Source organism: Thunnus maccoyii, chromosome 5 (genome assembly GCF_910596095.1).
Source record: "Thunnus maccoyii chromosome 5, fThuMac1.1, whole genome shotgun sequence".
NCBI lineage: Eukaryota > Metazoa > Chordata > Actinopteri > Scombriformes > Scombridae > Thunnus > Thunnus maccoyii.
In genome coordinates, this window is record NC_056537.1 from 21,087,531 (window position 1) to 21,108,313 (window position 20,783).

Consider the following 20,783-nt stretch of genomic DNA (forward strand, 5'->3'; position numbering starts at 1 on the left):
ATGATGCTGTGAGGAAGGTGGATTTTGCAGCCAATTAGGTGGTGCCAGAAGCCTACCAACAGAGGTTCAGGTCTCTGCAGTGAAAATCAAGTGAGACTTTCCTTGATTTGGTTTAGCAACAGGAGGTTGTGTTTGACAGGTGGTTAGCAAGCACTAACATGCATACCTTTCAAGAGTTGTGGTAACTTATGCTGGTGGAGCAGTGTAAAACCAGTTTACCCCGGCATATGGAAATACAACTAAATGAGAAGCGTGTCACTGAGTTGAGAAAAGCTGCTATGGCAGAAGATTCTTACGAGTAAACTCACAGAGAAGTGTCTTGGAAAGGAAAGTTTGGCAGACAGGATAGGAGGCAGGCTGCCACTGACAGGCTTGCAGAGGCTGCCCACATCTGTTCAGTCTCAAGGGTCAGGGAAAAGGTATGAGAAGCCATATTTTCTTAGAAATGACATCATCTGCCATTACTGCAAAAAGCCAAGTAATATAAAGTCCAGTTGTCCCAGTCTCAAGAAAAGAAATTGTTGATTAGTTAATTCGTGCCCAGACACAGACTGGTCCCTGTGAAGTAGACAATTTGAACCCACCATCCTGCCCAATAGTGAAGGGGTTTGAAGGTTTTGTGTCAAAAGGAGTGGTTTCTGGTGCACCCGATAGGGAAATGATGCCTATATCCATCTTGTGGGAGACAGGTTCCATGCAGTCCTTAATGGTTCAGGGTGTCATAGACCTACCGCCTATTTAAAATCTTCTACCCTAGTGAAGGGTGTGGTAGGTGGTTTTATTAGTGCTCCTTTGCAGAAGGTGTTCTGGAGTCAACCTTGCTGGTTGAATGAATTGCCTTTGTTTGGGACAATGACTTGGCTGGTACTCAGGTTTGTGTGACTCCTGTTGTGAGTGAGAAACCTTGTGAGGTCCCTGAGACCATGGCTTTGGAGAGAGAACACCCTGAGGTGTTTATGGGATGTGTGGTGGCACATGCTCAGGCTCTTGCTGCTGAAAAGGGAAATTCAGTCGAGCAGGATGAACTGTCTGGTGCCATGGCTGATACCTTTTTAGCTAGGCAAGCTGAGGCATCCTCCTGCTCCCAGTTTTCTCAGGAAGCCCTTATATCAGAGCAAGAAAACAATCCTTCTGTAGCTCCATTAAGACAGACAGCTAAAAGATGTAGCTGAATGTTTCTTTATCAAACATGGAGTCTTGTTGAGGAAATGGCAGCCTTGTGATTGTCCTGCAGAGGAGAGGTGGACCGTTATTACCCACATTGTGTTGCCTGAGAATTTCAGGAAGGAAGTCCTGCATTTAGCCCATGAAGTATCCATGGCTGGTCATTTAAGCATCCGGAAAACTCAAGCAAAAATCAGCAGACATTTCTACTGGCCCAAGATGCATTAAGATGTAGTTTTGTACTGTCTCAGTTGTCATGCTTGTCAGGTTGTGGACAAGCCTAACCAGACAATTCCAGCTGCTACTCTCTGCCCTCCACCTGTCATGGAGGAACCTTTCTAAAGAGTACTGATTGATTGTGTTGGTCCTTTGCCAAAATGGGAGTGAAATTCTATGGTACATTAAGGTTATTAAGAAAGTGGTTGATTACAGTTATGTTGTTGAGACACCCGAACGGAGACAGAAATCACGATTATGTCACATCAGTCTCTTGAAACCTTATTATACTTGTGACACTTCGTCCACTGTGTGTATAAAGTCTCAGGTTGCTGTGGATAGTTACGGCTAGGCTTAAGAATTCCAGCACCCTGGCCAATCTTAGAGAGTCACTGAGTTATCTCACCACAGAGCAGAGAGAGGATATATTACTATCTAGTAGACCAGTATAGTCCTCTGTTTAGAGATACCCCTTGCTTAACAAATTTAATAACCCATGAATAGACAATGGTGAGGCAACCCCCATTAAGCAACATCTGTACCAGATTAACCCACAGAAATGGGCCCAGGTGAAACCAGAATTTCATGGAAGAAATTGGTGTCATTAAACAAGGCTCAAGTCAATGGAGTTCTTCCTTAGTCCTGGTTCCCAAGCCCGATTTTACTGTGCATCCTTGCATTGATTACCAAAAGGTAAATAATGTGACTAAAACCCATGTATATCCTGTACCTAGGCTGGAGGACTGAATTGATAAGATTGGAAATTCACAGTACGTGTCAAAATGTGACTTGTTAAAGGGCATGTGCCGTTGACAGAAAGAGCCAAAGATGTGTCTGCAATTATGATGCCAGAATGTTTGTATCGCTGTCAGGTTCTCCCATTTGGCATGAAGAATGTGCCAGCAACCTTTCAGAGGTTAATGAATTTGGTAACCTCTGGATTGCAGAACACTAACATATCTAGATGATGTGGTCTTTGTTGCAACACCACTCACAAACTTGTTGAAAAAGGGAGTTAGATTAAGCTGGTCAGTCTATTGTCAGAAAGCTCTGGAAATGGTTAAAGCTATTCTAGCTGGTGAACCAATGCTAGTGGCTCCAAACTTCTCTGTCCCATTCAAGCTTGAAGTGGATGCATGTGATGTTGGAGTGGGGCGATGCTACTACAGACTGATGCATCAGGAATAGACAGGCCTGTTGCATACTTCTCTAAGAAACTGGATCGCCATCAGAAGCAATATTCCACGGAGAAGGAAGCTCTGGCTCTTGTCCTGTCTTTAGCACTGGAAGTGATCTGGTAGTTCTCACTGATCACAACCCACTTACATTTCTGTCAAAGTTCAAAACATCCAGTCAGAGAGTGTTCTGTGGAGTTTAATTTTGCAACCACATAATCTGACGGTAATGCATTTACCAGGGAAAGAAAATGTTATTGCAGACACTCTGTCAAGGGGATGAGCATATGTATTGTGTATGTTGAAAAGTTTGGGAGGTGCATCATTGATAGTAATGCATGTGAATTAATGGAGACAAAAGACTTTTAGATTAGATTATACATTTGTGTAGTCTTTCAAACTGATAGTCACAACTCCAGAGTAGTTAGACTTGTTACTAATGAGGGTTACTAATGTCATGTCTGTATTGTTGATTTTAAGAAAAGAGAAAATTATTCATATAAAAAGGATAAAACAAAAAGAGAAGAAAAACAAATAGGTTGGATCCAGATGTTTTCTTGTTTTTTAGTTGTTGTTTTTTGTTGTAAGGGGAGAGAAAAGTAAGGAGTGATGGGAGGGTTATGGTTCCTCTTTTCCCTAAACATTTTGGACTGGTTTTCATCGAGAGAATAATGAGCCATGGTTAAGCTTGTGTCAATAAAAAGGACATCAGTGTGAGGTGTGCGCACAGCCACTGAATTTATCTAATGACTTGATGAGGCTCAGCTGGGGGAGCGCGGCAGTTGAATGAGTGGTGCAAGTTGAGTCAACACGAGAGTAGCCAGTTTTTGGAAGTGCTACTCAAGATACACTACAGCTTCACAACTTTTTCGCTCATGGACTTTTGTGGAAAACCAACTCTGTTTTATTACAGGATCCATCCACCAACAACCTGAACTGAACTGAAAGTCCCAGACTTAGCTCGCCGCTCATAAGAGTAGAGACCAGCATTGGTGAGGCCTAGTCTGAGGGACCTACTAACTGCTAACCTGCTAATGGGTCTGTGAACTCAGTAAGCTAACCCACCTCCTCGTTTCCCCCTTTTCTACAAACTCCAGGTTAGGACTAGTATTGATACTTAGCCCTTAAACCCTAGACCTGACTAGTCAAGTCAGGCTGAACAACATGCGCAAGAACTGGAACAGTCCAAACGGTGTGATCAACGTCATTTTGAGGATATCTAGCGGGTGGATGTGGACATCCCCATGGTGGTATCCACGGACAAGGTCCACTTTGGAAAACATGACTTTTCCAGCCAGGTGGATGGAAAAGTCCTGTATGTGTAGGACTGGGTAGTGGTCAGGTGTTGTTGCGTTGTTGAGGTGGTGGTAGATGCTGCATGCGTGCTGTCGGTGCTGGGAGGGGCATGTTTGATTATGAGCAATAATTGATAATTATCAAAGGTAATAAATTATTAAAATCAATACAATTATTAATACAAATTAATAATACGGGGCATCACCCCGAAACAGTAGGGTAGTCTAATAAAAGGAATTCACCTAGAATTCTAATATCTGAGGGATATCAGCATCCATGGGTGAATGAAGAAGGTTTGAGTCTGAGCTCTGAGTCTCTCAACCAGCCTTTTATCACAACAAGTAAACACAAGATGGTGGATGGTGATCTGGGATGATGATGTTGCGCGAGAGTTTAGATGGCGGATGTGACTACGGGAGGAGAGACTACAGCCAGTTTGACATGTGTCTCTAACAATAGGATAACTTGGGAGCAGATGTTAGCTCTGTTGCCAACTTATCTGTGTTATCTGTGATAGTTAAATGTGTGTATGGGTGTGAGTGTTTATGTACATGTGTGCGTGTAAACAGAGTTAGTAGCAAGACAGAGGAAAAGAAAAAAAAGCCGGCTCACAGCGGAGTGAGTGATTCAGAGGTACGCACAGCTGGCATGGGAGACGTGCGTACACCCAGCTAGAGGGCATGAGGTAGACACCAGATTCCTGGGGATCCAAGCCTCAGAGAATGACAGCCTGGCACTCGAAAGCAACAAAGTGCCTCACACCAAGGCAAACATCAGCACAGGCCCCAGGGGTGCCGACCGCAAACTTTTGCGGAGCACAAAAGTTTAGATGGCGGACGTGAGTATGGGACAAAGTTGCGTCACGCGAGGATCAAATGGCAGATGTGACTGCAGTGTTTTGATCAGAGATAATAGTAAGATAGCATCTGCCGGCTTAACATGTGTCTGTAACAATAGGATAAGTTAAATGTGTGCATGGGTGTGAGTGTCTATGTGTGTGCGTAAACAGGGTTAGTAGCAAAAGAGAGGAAAAGAAAGAAACGCTGGCTCATGGTGGGTTAGCGACTGCAGGTTTCTCGATGCGTAGCAGCGAAACATGGGAGAGTCGACTCAGTTGGAGGGCAGTGGGGCATAGAAGTTATCCATGTCTTCATGAAGAAATCCTTTTCTTCCTTCTGCAGGCAAACAGGAGAGCTCTGGGTTGCAACACTTGCCTCTTTTCGGATCTGGCAGTTGTGCTCGGTTGATCACAGGGAGAAGTCTCAGCTCATCCAGTGAGGGGAGGATCTTCAAACTCGGTGAGGGGAAATACACGTGCATGGTAGTTTCCTCCTTTAGTAAAGTGGCTCACAGAGAAAGTAAAGCTTCCTCCAGCATGGCTACAATGGAAAGGCGATGGGTTTTTCTGTGCACCTGGTACTTAAAGCTGCTGTGACGTCACGGCTGTGTTGCTGTGACTCCCTCTGGTGTTGGAGCATCTCTGCTAATGAGAGACAAGAATTTGGGGCTCTCTGAGATTCACACCAATGTGCGATCTGCAGGGCAGGCTGGGAGATGTAGACTGTGTGAGCAGCCTTTTGGTGCTATTCCTTTGTTTCAGGGATTAAAGGACAAAGGCGGCCTTGTTGTCAGGCTTCAGAGTTTACAAGTAGGCCTGCCTTTGTCTGACCATATGGTTGAGGCCCAGTTGTGCCACCTGCTCCCAGGCTTTGGGGCCATGTTGAGAGGTGAAGCCCATGAGCTGTTGGAGTGGCAAAAGATGCAAACTCTACCTTGGCAATGGTGAGCTTGGCTGGGTCGAGGTGTCGAGCCTGGGCATATACTGGTGGGCTGGTGGTGGTGATGTAGTGTTCCACCCCATGCTTGGCGGCAGACAATGAGAAGACGGGCTGCTTGAGGTCTGGAAACTCGGTGTGGAGGCAGAGAAACGGAGAAACGTCCTGGCGTTTCCCGTTGTGACTAAACTGCAAGGAGATTAGCACTACTTGCTTTAGGGCCAAACTTTGCAAGGTAAAAACACAGGCCGGTGGTTCGCTGGCATGGGGGAGCTGCTGCTACAGCAGCAACTGTAACATCTCCAGTCAGTGATGAAAAAGCTTGGGCTGGAATAAGCGCAGTCACGCTGTGTTTTTGTCCTGCTAGGAAGAATGTCACTGCGTTACCATAGTTTAAAGGACCGTGTCCAACTGTCACTGTGCCAGTGTGAAGGGAACACAGAAAAGGCACATAACTGATTGTGTTGCACCACAAATTATAGTACATATATATACACATACATACATACATACATACATACATACATACATACATATATATATACACACACACACACACACACACACACACATACATACATAAATTTTTTACTGAAACACATACACATACATACAAACAAACTTTCTCTATTGTTGATATATTTACACTCATATACACACACATACATATACACACACACACACACAAACTGGTTTTTCTATGTGGCAATTTGTACTGACACACACACACACACACAAACTGATTTTTCTATCTTTGTGGGGTTAGGGTGATATACTTTCTTCTATTGTAATATAAATCTACTCAAATTAAAGCTGAGACTTGGTATTTTAATGTAGTTATTATTATATTTCAGTTGAATGTGCTGAAGTCTTAAGAGCAAAAAATGTGGAGAGAATACCAATTCAACTGATGTATAATATCTACAACAGCAACATGTTAAGCAAACAGAGAGCTTACTCAATTATGAAAGCAAAGTTACTGCACTAAGGCTCCTTAACTGTAGCTGAGTTGATCCACACATACATCAAATGAAATAAATGAGCATTATACACAGAAAGTGCATTTACTTAACCAAAGTCATGGATTTTAACAGGCAACAAAAATAACAATAATATTTCTTAAACTTCTCAACAGAATTATTTGTCTTACAGTCTCATGGACACACATGATCTCTCAGTTCACAAAAGTCTTTAAATGAAAGAAATCCAGTATGAAATTATTGGAAAAGAGATGAAAATGTCAACGTGGCAACTTACTTTGATGTGGTGAACTATCAGCAACACACCAACCGCTACAGAGCATGAAGCTGGAAACAGGATACAGCAGTTATCGGTGTCCTTCCCTGACTGGCCAAGACGCTACATGATCCAGAGCTGAACAGATGGTGGCACAGAAATTAACCTAATAAAACAGGCTATTTTATTCATCCACAAGGGGGCTCTCAATGATTATTTAATAATGCTGACCTTTTGAAAAGTATTGATTGCATGTGTCTCTCCAGTAACACTTGATGAACACTTGTGTCACTTCCTCATCCCAACCACTAGATGGTAGGCATGACTTATTTAGCAATGGAAGGACTTCCTGCAGGGACCATTTTTATTTAAAATGCCCTTGGCAGGTATTACATTTAGAAATGATTTTGCATCACAAGTCACATCACATAATTAATTTAAAACAACTGTTTGCTAAATTTAATATTTGCATTGCTGTATTTAAGGCCAATACTACTGTTCCTGGGAAGCAGAGAAGAACAGTGTCATAGACCGTCTCTTGCTTCTGTTTGGGATGTGTCCTTTTTACTTCACTGCCATGTTATTATATCTACTCAATTCTTAGACATATGCTTTAGTCATGCTGGTTGAATTTGATATTTGTGTTAATCTGATAACTATAGCATACTATACTATACTATAGCAACCAAAGAAAATCAAAATCCATCTAATCCAATCTGATCTTACAATTTTACTTCACTGATTAATCTAATTTCTGAGGAAGAATCTCATTTTCATGCCATACAGTACTTACAAAAACAAAAAGGCGATTTCCTTTGGATGTTACTGTAATGGAGCTGTGATATTTCTGGTCTGAAGAACCTTAGTTATTGAAAGAGTGTCCATTGGGAACGGAGCGCTCAGAGTGCATAAACAGCTGGCGTACCAACACCACCCTGTCGCTCTACAACAGCCATTGGTAAAACAGACTCTCTGAGCTCAGGCCCACACCATCCAGTCTACTGCTTAAATTTTAAAATCTCAATTTCTACATTTTTAAAATGCTGCATATTTGATGATCTGAAAGGAAGGAAACTCACTCTGGAAAATCATGAGCTGCCCCTGCTTGCAACATAAGCATTTCAGGAAAATGCCCATCAGTGTCAAATAGTTAGAGAGAAACAGCATTATTGCAGCAGTTATGGTTTCTGTTGTTCCCTCATAACTGTAACAACTGTAAATAGCGGACATGGAAAAGCTGGGAGTGTAAACCTGGAACTTGATGGTTGTGTCTTAGATTTCACCCGCTCCCATTTTACACCACAGCAGTCCAGTCTAGCTACTCTCGTCTCTTCTCAATGCAACTAGTCAAGCTCATGCATATTTAATTGTTCATCCACTGGGCTGAGATCAGATGAACCTAACTAGCTAAAGGGGTGGTGCTGGGGAAGATATTGATGACGATGAGGATAATGGTAATGTGTAAAGCAAGGGGCTGGGTTTTGGAAAACCAGCTACACCTGCCCCTCCTCATCCTGACTGGTTGAGTTATGAGATGGAGAGGAGATCTGAGCGATTCGTTCAGTTCAGCTGCAGACAAAAGGGGCTCACAATGCCTAGAGACTAAAAACTGGATTCTACACTTCAATTTGCTATATATTCCTATGTATATTTATAAATCTTTCTCTAAACTGGATCTTTTGGAGATGAAACACGTTCCAGAGGCTGAATGGTGCCTTGTACATTGAGGAATACAACATCATCCCTCCCTCCACCTCTGCACTAATTCCTCTCTTCACATCGGAGAAGGGTGGAAGGGTAAAGTCTGTGTTACCTCTGAGGGAGCCTTGGCACCACTGAAAGGTGGAGCCAATCCCCAGTGCCACAAACTCAAGAAGGATGAAGAAGAACATCTAGTGGATTTTTTTTTCTCCTTTCTCAGAACAAAGTGTGTTAGTGACGTATCAAGACACTGTTTTGAGATAAAGGAGCCAAGAAAGCAAAGACACAGAGAAAATGCCTTTTGGTGGGTTAGCAGGTTTGAAGGAACAGGTGCTTAAGCCAGGGAAGGAGGAAGTGAAGAACACAGTGGGGGACTCTCTGGGAAAACTGCAAAGGTGAGAGAGTTTGTATGGAGAATGGTGAGAATGAGGCATGAAGGCTTTGTGTGTTTGATCCACACACTCAAAAGTTTTTTAGAAGTCGTTCAACTGCAAATAGCAGTCGAATGACATATAAGCAAAGCAGTCTTTTCACTCATTATCCATATATTGTATTCACGGTAGAGATGTAATTTTTAAAACAACTGAACAGCAGTGTCAGAGGGATATGCAGAGCCTGGAAGCAACCACATTAAGCCCAACGTGTTCTCAGAGATCCTGACGATAAATAAATATTTGATTCTTGTGCTTTCCCTGCAATTCCAGTGATGTAATCACAGATCTTATTTTAAGACATGAATACATATTTCATATCTGATACATATTTCACAGAGGGATCTGTGTGTGTGTGAGTGTGAGTGTGGCAGGGGTAATGGGGAACCTCCATATATAAGGAAGATTGTTGTCATTTTCAGTGATAAAGTACTAAGTATGCAATTTCCTGGAAAATGAATTGTGTGTGTGTATCATTAATATATATGTAGCCTACTTTTGTCATGTATAAAGGGAATGTATTGACTTCAAAATTACAAAAAAGTGGAAATGGGAATATCTTTAGTTTTTGCTGTTGATCAATGAATGTAGATCTAATAATAAAAATAAACCCATCTTTGTAGATTTTTGAAATAATGAACATTTTTCATCTCAATGAATTCTTATTATTGAGCACACAAGATTGTAAAAATGATTTTTATTGGATGGCAATGTGGGACAAAATGAAGTAATGAAATTTATTCAAGTAGATAATTTGATTTTGTCTGATCAAAAGTAAAAATAGTCAAATTAGTCAATATGTTCTGTTGTTTCTTTGCAAATGTATGTTAAGCTTGAATCAAACAGTTCATGTATGATGTGAATAGCCTGACATTGATCTGGACCTTGTGTTACCTCAAACACATTTGTCATTTCTTTTTAAAATATGGCCAGTTAACAACATTTTTTTGCAATGAACAAACAAGCCATTTTGGTGAATGCAACAGTGGTCAAGTTCCACCACATTTTAAAAACTGAGCACATGAAGTCGGTGATCAGGTAAGGAACCTTTAACCCTGTTTTTGAACATATACATATTTTAGGAAAATATATGAAAGGATACTGAAAGGATGTGTTTTTTTACATTAATGCAGCTTGTACACAATGTTTGATGTAGTTGTTTATGGGCTGCACTGTTCTTTCAATTCAAAATCATGAGAATTTCAAACAGATTAAGGCTGACAAGGGTCTTATTCAGGTCTTTGATATTGGTATCCAGGATGGTTTTCTGTATCTGTTACTCTGCACTGTCGCCTAATTGATGTCACTGAAGGCTGTGAGGAGATGTAAACTTATTCCTAAGTCTACGAATAGACTGACTGTATTTATAGCAGTATTATTTAATGATATAAAATAGGTGACAGGACAAATAAGCCAGTTGTTACCATTTAAAAGACACGAGTTGTTCTTAAAACCCTGAAATAAAAGTGTGAATTAGATTTGTTTTTTAAATTTTTGATGTCAAAAACTAATCCCAGTTTCCTGTAAATGTCTTAAGAACTGCAGCGTAGATCTGCTGCAGGAGATGAAAGCAGTTTATGGGTGTTGGGGGGAAAACAATGAAAGAGATGGACTCTGGGTAGTGGAGCAGGTCTAGAGAGTGATGCACCTTAAAGCAACCTGATGAAAGAAGTACTGTGACCTTTTTAGTCATGTGACTTGGCTTCACATGCTGCCCTCTGCAAGAGAGCAGAAAGATTCATGTTATTGTGCTATTTTGTTGCCACATTTCCCAGAAGTTATAGACAAAATGACCGGACTGTGACATGACCATCATGCACAAAACTATGTATACTACTGTATGTATACTACTGTATGACTTGCAGCTAAATTCAGCTTTAAAAATATTACAGAGTTTAACACAGGGGGAGTTGAAAGTGCAGGAAGAATATGGATGAAGACAAATGTCTCTACTTCAGGCTGAAGAGATAACAATAGATTGATACCGCTGATTATCACCTACATTTATTGCAAAGTTGAATTTGTTTCCTGCCATTTGCTCCTCAGGAAAATAGATGGTAGTAATGTAGAAGAAGAGGACAACATTGAACTAACAGAGGATGGGCGTCCAGTGGCATCAGCACCGCGTCCTGCCCCACTGCTGGACTGTAACTGTGGTGGTCTGCCCAAGCGCTACATCATCGCCATCCTCAGTGGGTTGGGTTTCTGCATCTCCTTCGGCATCCGCTGCAACCTTGGTGTGGCCATTGTAGAGATGGTGAACAACAACACTGTTTATATCAATGGGACTCCGGTGCTTCAGGTAGCTGGAGGTTAAACCTTTTCAGACCCTTACAAAGCAGACTAAATTATAATTTAACTTAAACTTACTCAACTCTTTTTGTACCAAATGACGTTTGTTGGCAAATTAAAAACTACTTCAATTTTAATCAACTGTATGATTATTACCATATTTTATATGTGCTCCCCTCAAAGTCTTTTTTTCTTCCTTTCCAGAAAGCTCAGTTTAACTGGGACCCAGAGACAGTGGGGCTGATCCACGGCTCCTTCTTCTGGGGCTACATTGTCACTCAAATCCCTGGCGGTTTTATCTCAAACAAGCTGTCCGCCAACAGGTCACATGCCCTTAATGACTTCATAACTGTTAATAGTTTATCTGTAACACTGTGATCTAAGTTTTATATGACTATTAATTAAATATATTTGGTTTTTAGACTGTTGGTTAGAAAAAATAAGCAATTTGATAATGTTGCTTTGGACTTGGGTAGTTGTGAGGGGCATTTTTCACTTTTGTCTGACATTTATTGACTAATCAGTGCTGAAAATAATTGTTGCAACCCTTAACCTAGTGCAAACAGCTATTGACCATGAGATAGAAACGGTTACATTTGAGGTGAGGTGACAGATGATGGTTTTTCTCTTTTGCTTTTACTTTTTTCCTTGGGTTTAGGATGAAGTCATGATAGCTGCAGCCCTGACCACATATGTTAAGACAGGATCACAAGAAAGACTAAAAAATGATAAAGGTTTGCGGGGAGTGCCTCCTCGGCCCTGTGTGGTTAAAGGGTTAAAGCTGTACGGTGCGGTGAGCGGTACTGATGGAGCAGATAGCAGTCCTGTAATAAAAGCTTCACAGGAAAAGAGGACACGCCACTGACAGAGTTAATAATGAAAGATCCTGCCTCTGATTTCTTTCTGAAACACCAGCCACTGGAATATTACAAGTGTCACTTACACACTGTTTTGGAAAAAGAGAAGGAAGGGGGGGATGAGGTGAAGGAGGAACGAGAAGGGAGCTAAGCCGTGCTGCGGTGATGAAGCAGAAACTTGTGGATTGAATGGGATGTCATTATCTCAGTCCATGAAAGGCAGAGGCGTGAGATCTGTCTCATTATAAGGCTGACTGAGATGCTTTGACCGTGAGATATACTGCCTGCCAATATTAGACATCTACAGTAGCTTCCAGACACTGGGTAGCATGTGTTTGTTGTGTTTTTAGCTGTTACAAAAATATCTGAACAATATCACAACATTCAACAGTCATGGTTGAATGTTGTGTGTAATTTGATACCAATTTTAGGGAAAACAAGAATTTCCTTGAAATAATTGTTCCATTTAAGCCAAAGTAAATATCATTATTGATTTATTATTGGAAATTTTACTCTCCATGTTTATTTGTATGTTTGCCTGTTGATGAATTTCACTGTTTTGCATGTTTAACAGGCCTGCTGTGCACAAACTAAAATACTATGTAGGTCACATTAGCAATTAGTTGGAATTAAGTAATTGGAGGTGCACCAAATAATATCAAATTACACCTTTTTTCCAGGATAAGGCTTTAAAGGAATAGTTGGACATTTTGGAAAGCATGCTTATTTGCCTTCTTGCTGAGAGGTATATGACAAGATACCACTCTCATATCTGTATGAAGCCAGCAGCCAGTTAGCTTAGTTTAGCACAAAGACTTGAAACGGGGAAAAAGCTAGCCTGGTTCTGTCCAAAGGTAAAAAAAAAAATCTGCGTACTAGCACCTCTTAAGCTCATTGTTATGTCCCATTTGTTTAATCCATACAAAAATTATGGGCCAAAACAACAATTCACCATCTCACAGGGGTTTACGTGCTAGATGATTTCTTGCCCGAGAGCAATGTTTCTGGAGTCTTCAATGGTTGTCTGGCAACTGGAGCCAATGAAGAAATAATCCAGCACATCACCCCCTGTAAAATTGTTGTTGTTACATGTTGGTTTTTGTATAAAATAAACAAAACATAATTAATGAACTTCAGTAGTGTTTTTTGGTGGATTTTGTTACCTTTGTTATAGAGCTAGGCTAACTGTTTGCTCCTGTTTCCAGTCTTTGTGCTAAGCGAATTGGCTGCAGCCTCATATGCATCGGACATATGAGAGCAGTATTGATCTTCTCATCCAACTCTCAGCAAGAAAACGAGTAATGTTTCCCAAAACGTGAAATCATTTCATCTTTAATTAAGTGATTCAGGTGGACATTAATGATACCTTTGCACAAAGGGATGACATGCCAGTTTTTCTACAGGGTGTTTGGAGCTGCCATCTTCCTGACGTCAGTGCTGAATATGTTCATCCCATCAGCAGCGAGGGTACACTACGGTTGTGTCATGTTTGTTCGCATCCTGCAGGGCTTAGTGGAGGTAAGAAAAAAGATAGTGATGGTTAAAAAAATTTGCAAATGATGATTCTTCTTTATTAGTGAATCCAAAGTTCCCTTTCAAGTTGATATTTGACCATTAACATCCACTGTCACATGACCCTGCTAGGGTGTTACCTACCCAGCATGCCATGGGATGTGGTCTAAATGGGCACCACCTCTTGAACGGAGTCGACTGGCCACCACTTCTTTCTGTGGTGAGTGAGGCTTCTGTTTTGTCTTGTCAAAACACTCCAAAAATATTCCCAAACTGACCACAACACAAGGCTGTTACAAACCCGTTTGTCCAGTTTACACAGCCTTACAAATCACACTTGTTTTTCAGATGTGGTCCAGTGCTGCTGCTCCAGAAATTAAAATAACTGTGTTACACTTTGAACTGGTACCATGACAACCCATGCATCAAAACCCTCTTGACATTGTCTGTAAATGAACACGGCTCACCTGCGTACTCTGAAGGAGCTTTTCCCTCTATTCACCTAAATGAAGTGTCGCATTGCTCACTATCCAAAAGCACTCTCATGCTCCCTGCTCCATTCAAAACAACTGTGTTCATGAATCTGTCAGATAATAGGAAACACATTAAAACACCCTCTCTGTGGTGGCTGTGCCAATGACTCATTTTGACGATGTTTATTCAATGAAACTAATGTGTTTCTTTGATTTGTTTTTATTAAGACACATTTACACAGTGTGGTTTTATCACATTAGAGTCAGTTTCCTTGTAAGAAAGTTACAGTTTTAAGTAGTTTTATTCAAACTTGAGAGAAAGAAAAATAAAGATATTTTTTTAATATTTGAAATATTTTTAGATAATTATCACATATCTGATGTTACTGCTTGGCATAATAATACCTTGACATTGCTATATGACACCCATTGCTCCCATTGTTCCCAGGATCCTATGCAGGAGCGGTGATCGCCATGCCTTTAGCTGGAGTGCTGGTTCAGTATGTCGGGTGGTCTTCTGTCTTTTATATTTATGGTAAGACTGATGTTTGCACAAACATCACAAATGTAAAATAATAGCACAACAGTTCATTCACACAAATAAAAAGCAATGTAGAATACAAAGAATACAAGATGTTGTATGTTCATGTTAAGATAAAATACAATGAAAGCAAATACAAAAAAAAAGTTTTAGGCAGGGGCCAATCTGTTGCTTTAACTGTGGCTGTTTTATGGCTTTGGAATAAAACCAAACTTCCTTGTATTCGTTTTATATACAGACAATGATAACTGCCTTTTAGAGGACTTGTTTAACATTATGCTGTGCAAGGGATCTCCATGTTTTGTGAGTTATTTTAGAGCTGAGGTTATCAACCACCTTGCATTTTGTTCATGTCATTTTAACTAAGGATATTACTTTCTACTTAGTTACCCTTTACAAATGGTTTTAAGTAATAAATAATTGACTAATGCTTTATAAATCTTGTGTAAGCTATTAGTAAGAACAACCTTTGGGTTGCCAGGTTGTGAAAAAAATCCTCTGGGCTGTGGTCTATCCTCCAGCAGGATATTTGCCTTTTTAGCTCATTGACTCATCAGAAATACACTGTAATGGATCACTTAGAACTTCTAGAGTAAATTGCAGAGACCCAAATCCCTTTTAACCCAAATCCCAATTAACAACTTATCAACATGTATAACTGCAAAATTAATGGATTAATACAAGTATTTATTAACAGATTACCAATATTTAAGTAAACAACTTGTAAAGGATGACTCAGAATACACCAGGTGTCAGCTGGGTGACATGCAGAGTGGTTTTCATAATACGTTTCTCATTAGCAGTTGTACTTTGTATTCTTTGCACAATAAACCTTATCTGAATTGGTTCTGAGTTTGATTAAAACGATTAACACTGACAGAAAATTCATACTTTGCCAAATGTGTTTTAATAAAAATCTACTTTGGTTCTGCTGTGATATGATCTCATGATTTATTGGTGTAAATTAGCATTTTCCTGTCTGGGCTCTGTGGCTCACACCATGTTCATTTCTTTTTAATAATGAAACTAAACTTTGTGTTTCATTATTAAGACCTAGAGTAGGTCTGGGCTTGTTTTAATTAGTCTGTCCTGCCCCTCCTGCTCTGTAACACCTTAAAAGGCCTCCACTACACAGATAAACATCTTTAAGTGTATATGTATAATACCAGTCAAAAGTTTGGACACACTTTCGTATTCAAGGCAATGGAAAGGTGTCCAAACTTTTGACTGGTACTTTACATTCACTCTCTTTGTTGTTGTTTCATGAAAAGGTGTTTTTGGGATTGTATGGTATGTCCTATGGCTACTGCTGGCATATGGAAGTCCTGCTGACCATCCCACAATCACAGATGAGGAGAGGACATACATCGAAACCACCATCGGTGAAACAATGCGCCAGCTAAGTGTGACTGAGGTGTGTATGTGTGACACTGTATGCTGTAAATTTCAGGGTATCACAGTGCAATTTTTTATCATTTCACTAAAATCCTGGCACACACACAGCACAAACGGCATACAGTACATTGACTTCTGTCTCCCAATTACAGAAATTCAAGACTCCGTGGCGTCGTTTCTTTACCTCCATGCCCGTCTATGCCATCATCGTGGCCAACTTTTGCCGTAGTTGGACGTTCTACCTGCTTCTCATCAGCCAGCCGGCGTATTTTGAGGAAGTCTTTGGCTTCCCCATCAGTAAGGTTGGCCTCATAGTTTCAACTCTTCAACTGAAAAATGACAAATATCCATAAAGACAGACTTTTTAAATCATAGGACTGATTTCCATTATGACTTTCTGAATGTATAATCTCCCTGCAGGTGGGGCTCCTGTCTGCTTTCCCCCATATGGTGATGACAATTGTTGTTCCAATTGGAGGACAGCTGGCTGACTTCTTACGCAGTAACAAAATCATGTCCACCACAAATGTGAGGAAACTCATGAACTGTGGAGGTATGTCATTGTTAAACTTTATATTGGAAATTAACACACGCTCCGGTTTTACAGGGCCCCCAAATCATACTTCCTTTATTGATACTTTATTTCAAAGCTGTTTTTTTGTTATTGTTATTTCACCTTCCGACGGTATTGTAGATGATTAGCCTATTCATTGTGAATGCAATGCAACATTTGTTTCATACTTGTTAATTGTTATAACTAATACACAAATAATAATCGTTTAGCTGTTGATAATTTCAACAGCAACATTTATATCAAGATAGCATTTTTATAGGCTCCAGATGTGTTAGCCATTGCTTTTGAGCTAGCTTTGCAGTGAGAGCAGGGATGTTTGGGTAAATTACAGTCAACAGATGAAGGTAGTCTGTGTGAAAGTGGAAGTTATTCAGTCTCTAAACAGTAGTCTGAAATTATTTAGGATGCAGGCTTTGTGAAAAAATAATGTTAATGTAAGGCTTCTGTCCTTCTCTGAACTTGTTAGTTTATGATTTAAATCATCAAATCCCATGATGTCTTCATTGTAATCAGAATCGGAATAAAAGCATAATTTAAGCTAATAAAAAAGTGGAAACACATGATACTGTAAAAGTGGAATTTCAGCTTGGAAACGCAATAAAGTTACCAAGCTATCAACAGGTCAGTGAATTCAGCCCCGTGTAGGTAGATCACTCCATCTTTAGCGGTACCTGGTTGGTCCAAATATGATTGAAACATGAGGATTTAATGGAGATTTATGAAAGACTGAGTTTTATTTTCCGTTTTTTCCAAGGTGTCAGTTTCTTTTTAGAGCAGCTGATAATAACAGCACAGCTAATAATGGCACAGCACAGTAAATAGCGGTCTGTAAAAACTGCACAAAATTTTGCTGAAACAGTAAGTTTAGTTGATTATAACCTGTATTTTAATGGCATTAGATGACTATATTTTCAACATATAACTGCTTTTATGAGATATCTTGGATTTATTTCTTGGCAAAAGCGTCCAAACAGTGAGATCCTTTTAGATAAATTATAGTGTTATATGCGAGTTTACAAGTGAGGTGCAACCACACTAATGGCGACTTGGCTACTTCCGCCTGTAAACCATCTATAAAAAAAGTTGGGTGTATAAAATTAAAAATTAATTAATTAAAATTAATGACCTGTTATTAAAACTGTGATTTAAAAATAGTTATTTTCAATTTATCTATCCTGTAGACCTCCCTTCCCCTCCCCAGAGCATGCTTAATGTAATTTTCAGGAACTTGTGCTTGAACCATAGACTCCCACTCTGGCAGCAGTACCAAGCGTTTCCATTTGGTCTGTATGTTTGGGGTTATTGATACATTTCTTACAGATACATGGGTATTCATTGCTGATTTATTATGGTGTTTCTCACATTAAGTAATGATACACATGCTTAATCTTTACAGGATTTGGTATGGAGGCTACTCTACTGCTGGTTGTTGGGTTTTCTCACACTCGTGCGGTGGCCATCTCCTTCCTGGTGCTGGCTGTAGGCTTCAGTGGATTCGCCATCTCAGGTATTTCCACAGCAGCACCAAAGAAATGTTTGTGTTTCACCTTAAATTCAAGAGTCTTAACTAAACCTAAAATGTAAAGGTTTTGTTTAACAGTTGGTTGAAAACATGTAACTGCACAGGATGGATGTTGCAGATCCACTTTTTTTTCTTTTGTGCCTCTCTCTGTGTTACAGCTCCGTCTTTTGGATTATGAAAGACCTGTCTAGAAAGTGCAATGCTGTTTTCTTTTCCTTTGGGTGTGATGCAGTATACATGCATTAGTCTGCCAAGCCTTCACACAGGCACTGCTCCTGAATATTTCATAAACCGTAGTCAAGGAAACCAAAAACATCAAAATTTGTGTGTGGATCTAAACCACATTCACTTTTGACAAAGAGAATGTATTCAGTTGCTATGATAATCAAACGTTATTGTGTATACTGTGTTGTTAGGTTTTAATGTCAATCATCTGGATATCGCTCCCCGCTATGCCAGCATCCTAATGGGGATTTCTAACGGGGTGGGAACGCTGTCTGGAATGGTGTGTCCTCTTATTGTTGGAGCGCTGACAAAACACAAGGTACAACAGGCTAATTTGCAACTCTGACAACTTGTTTCATCATATTTTGCTCTTATCTTGACTGTAACTGAAGATTTCCTATTTGTTCATTTCATATTGAAACTGAACTGATTAAATTATTTCTTTTATTTTTAATTATTGTGTGTAAAGCCACTCCCAGTCCTCTATAAATGTATAAAACATCATCAGTAACTAAGAGACAGTGTCCATCACTGAGGTTTCCCCTCACTGCATGTATAAAATATATCAGGCTTGCTTTTTGGTGAAACACAGAATTTCTGTAATAATCTTGCACCTATCAAAGGCTGTTATTAATAATTTATAGCGCTGTAAAATTTATTATACACTTTGCAGTTGTAGTATTTCCCATACCCTGAGTAAGGCAGTGGATTTACAGCATTACCTCAGAGGTACATCATTGACAGATCAGTTATTCTGCTTCTGACAGGATATTCATTGCCTCTATTCATCTCCCCACAGACTCGTCTGGAGTGGCAGAATGTCTTTGTTATTGCGTCCATGGTGCATTACTCAGGGGTCATCTTCTACGCTATCTTTGCTTCGGGAGAGCAGCAGGACTGGGCCAACCCTGAGGGCACAAGCGAGGATAAATGTGGCATTATTGATGAAGATGAGCTGGCTGAAGAGACAGAGATCAATAGCGAGAACATGACAGCCCCCAAAAAGAGTTATGGAACCACAGACAATTCATCTGGTCGGAAACAGGGTTGGAAAAAGAAGAGAGGGGTGACCATGCAAGAGGAGGAGGAACACTACGGGAATGGGGATTACCAGGACGGGTACCAGTGAGCCCTGTGGGGCCAAGGACTTCCAAAACTCTCAAACTTGATCAAGGCTGAAGCTTCAGTTTCACACCTGTGGAAATGTCAGAAACATCAGAGAGCTGTCCGGAGCAGCAACATCATATGTACCTCAAACCAGCCTGTCCTCATTTTGGTCGATACACCAGTTTTACTGTGATAACTCATAATTCATAATGAAACACGACATTAAGGAAGTCCAAATTCTAACACATATTTTTATTAGGAATCAAACTTTCAACAAGAATGAAAGAAACATCAGCAAATACATAATAGAAGCAGAAATTACGATGATGGATGAGACACTTGAACAATAAATGTAATCTACACTGACTATAGAGTAGTATGCTTGGTATCATGGCAACTAAACCACAAACGACAACATTCATGAACCGACTAGTGTTAAAAGAACATCAGCAACACACGTCAACTTTCAAACCCGACTTCACTTTTCCTGCAACCTGCGTTGATCGTACTCTGTCTGTGCAAGCAAACGTTGACTGAACTTTATGTAGCTTACTTTTAAACTTGTGGACAGATTTTGAAATGTTTTGTGTCAGCTATGCAACGTGAAAAGAGACGTGCTACTGGAATGTAATAATGGGTTTGACAGCAAACCACAGTGTTAATGTTTGTTTGTTTTTTTTGTTGTTTTTTTTTGTTGCTTGTATGTATTTGTTGTTGCTGAATGATTGCACTATATCACCGCTTCGCTCGCTCTTCTTTTCTGGGCAGATCTAGTTCACCCTCCATTTGTGATGCATTTCTTCCAGCATTATATCAGCTTCATTATTTATAGTGCTGTGAGCTCATAATGGGATGAAATGGATGCTGAGTTCAGTACTGATGTTACTCCATGAAGCATTTAGAGTAACACATAACCAGCATAATAATTTATTCTTCTAGTGTCTTTTTTTGTGGTTTCTCAGTGTTTGATACACGGAGACCCAGTCTGTTTCTAAAAATAACGTACTGTAATGTTTCACTTTAATCATAAAAAAAAGTATGGGAAATTTACACCCACTGTTTATCATTACTGTGAAAGAACAGAAAAACAGTTTTGTACAGTAAATTATCTTGTTGTTGGAGAGAGCATTGGTTTGATTTGCACTTTACTTTAACACACAAGAAATGAAATATGCTACCTTTCTATTCTGTATTAAGATTGTTTAGAAACATAAATTCCATAAAGAGCTTCAATATTCTGGATTATTCTGGATTGCATTGGAGGATTATTGAATAATGTGCATGAGTTTTT

The 20,783-nt window shown here is 39.9% G+C and overlaps 1 protein-coding gene across 1 annotated transcript; it reads left to right on the forward strand.

Moving 5' to 3' along the window:
* Positions 1-3,166: 3,166 nt before the first annotated feature.
* slc17a8 (solute carrier family 17 member 8) lies at positions 3,167-20,542 on the forward strand. Its single transcript, XM_042412522.1, has 14 exons — positions 3,167-4,689; positions 5,033-5,149; positions 6,762-8,958; positions 11,041-11,296; positions 11,491-11,609; positions 13,547-13,661; positions 13,788-13,875; positions 14,577-14,663; positions 15,941-16,083; positions 16,217-16,366; positions 16,485-16,617; positions 18,035-18,145; positions 18,577-18,704; positions 19,185-20,542. Exons 3-14 carry the CDS (start codon positions 8,858-8,860, stop codon positions 19,512-19,514), a joined length of 1,761 nt encoding a protein of 586 aa, XP_042268456.1. The 5' UTR covers positions 3,167-4,689; positions 5,033-5,149; positions 6,762-8,857; the 3' UTR covers positions 19,515-20,542.
* The last annotated feature ends 241 nt before the right edge of the window (positions 20,543-20,783 follow it).

Bases quoted from the DNA above. Each gene is read 5' to 3' on its own strand.
- slc17a8 (XM_042412522.1), top strand. From the start codon at position 8,858: ATGCCTTTTGGTGGGTTAGCAGGTTTGAAGGAACAGGTGCTTAAGCCA. The intron at 16,367-16,484 runs GTTGGCCTCATA...ATCTCCCTGCAG, and splicing joins TTGGCTTCCCCATCAGTAAG to GTGGGGCTCCTGTCTGCTTT. The intron at 18,146-18,576 runs GTATTTCCACAG...CTGTGTTGTTAG, and splicing joins CAGTGGATTCGCCATCTCAG to GTTTTAATGTCAATCATCTG.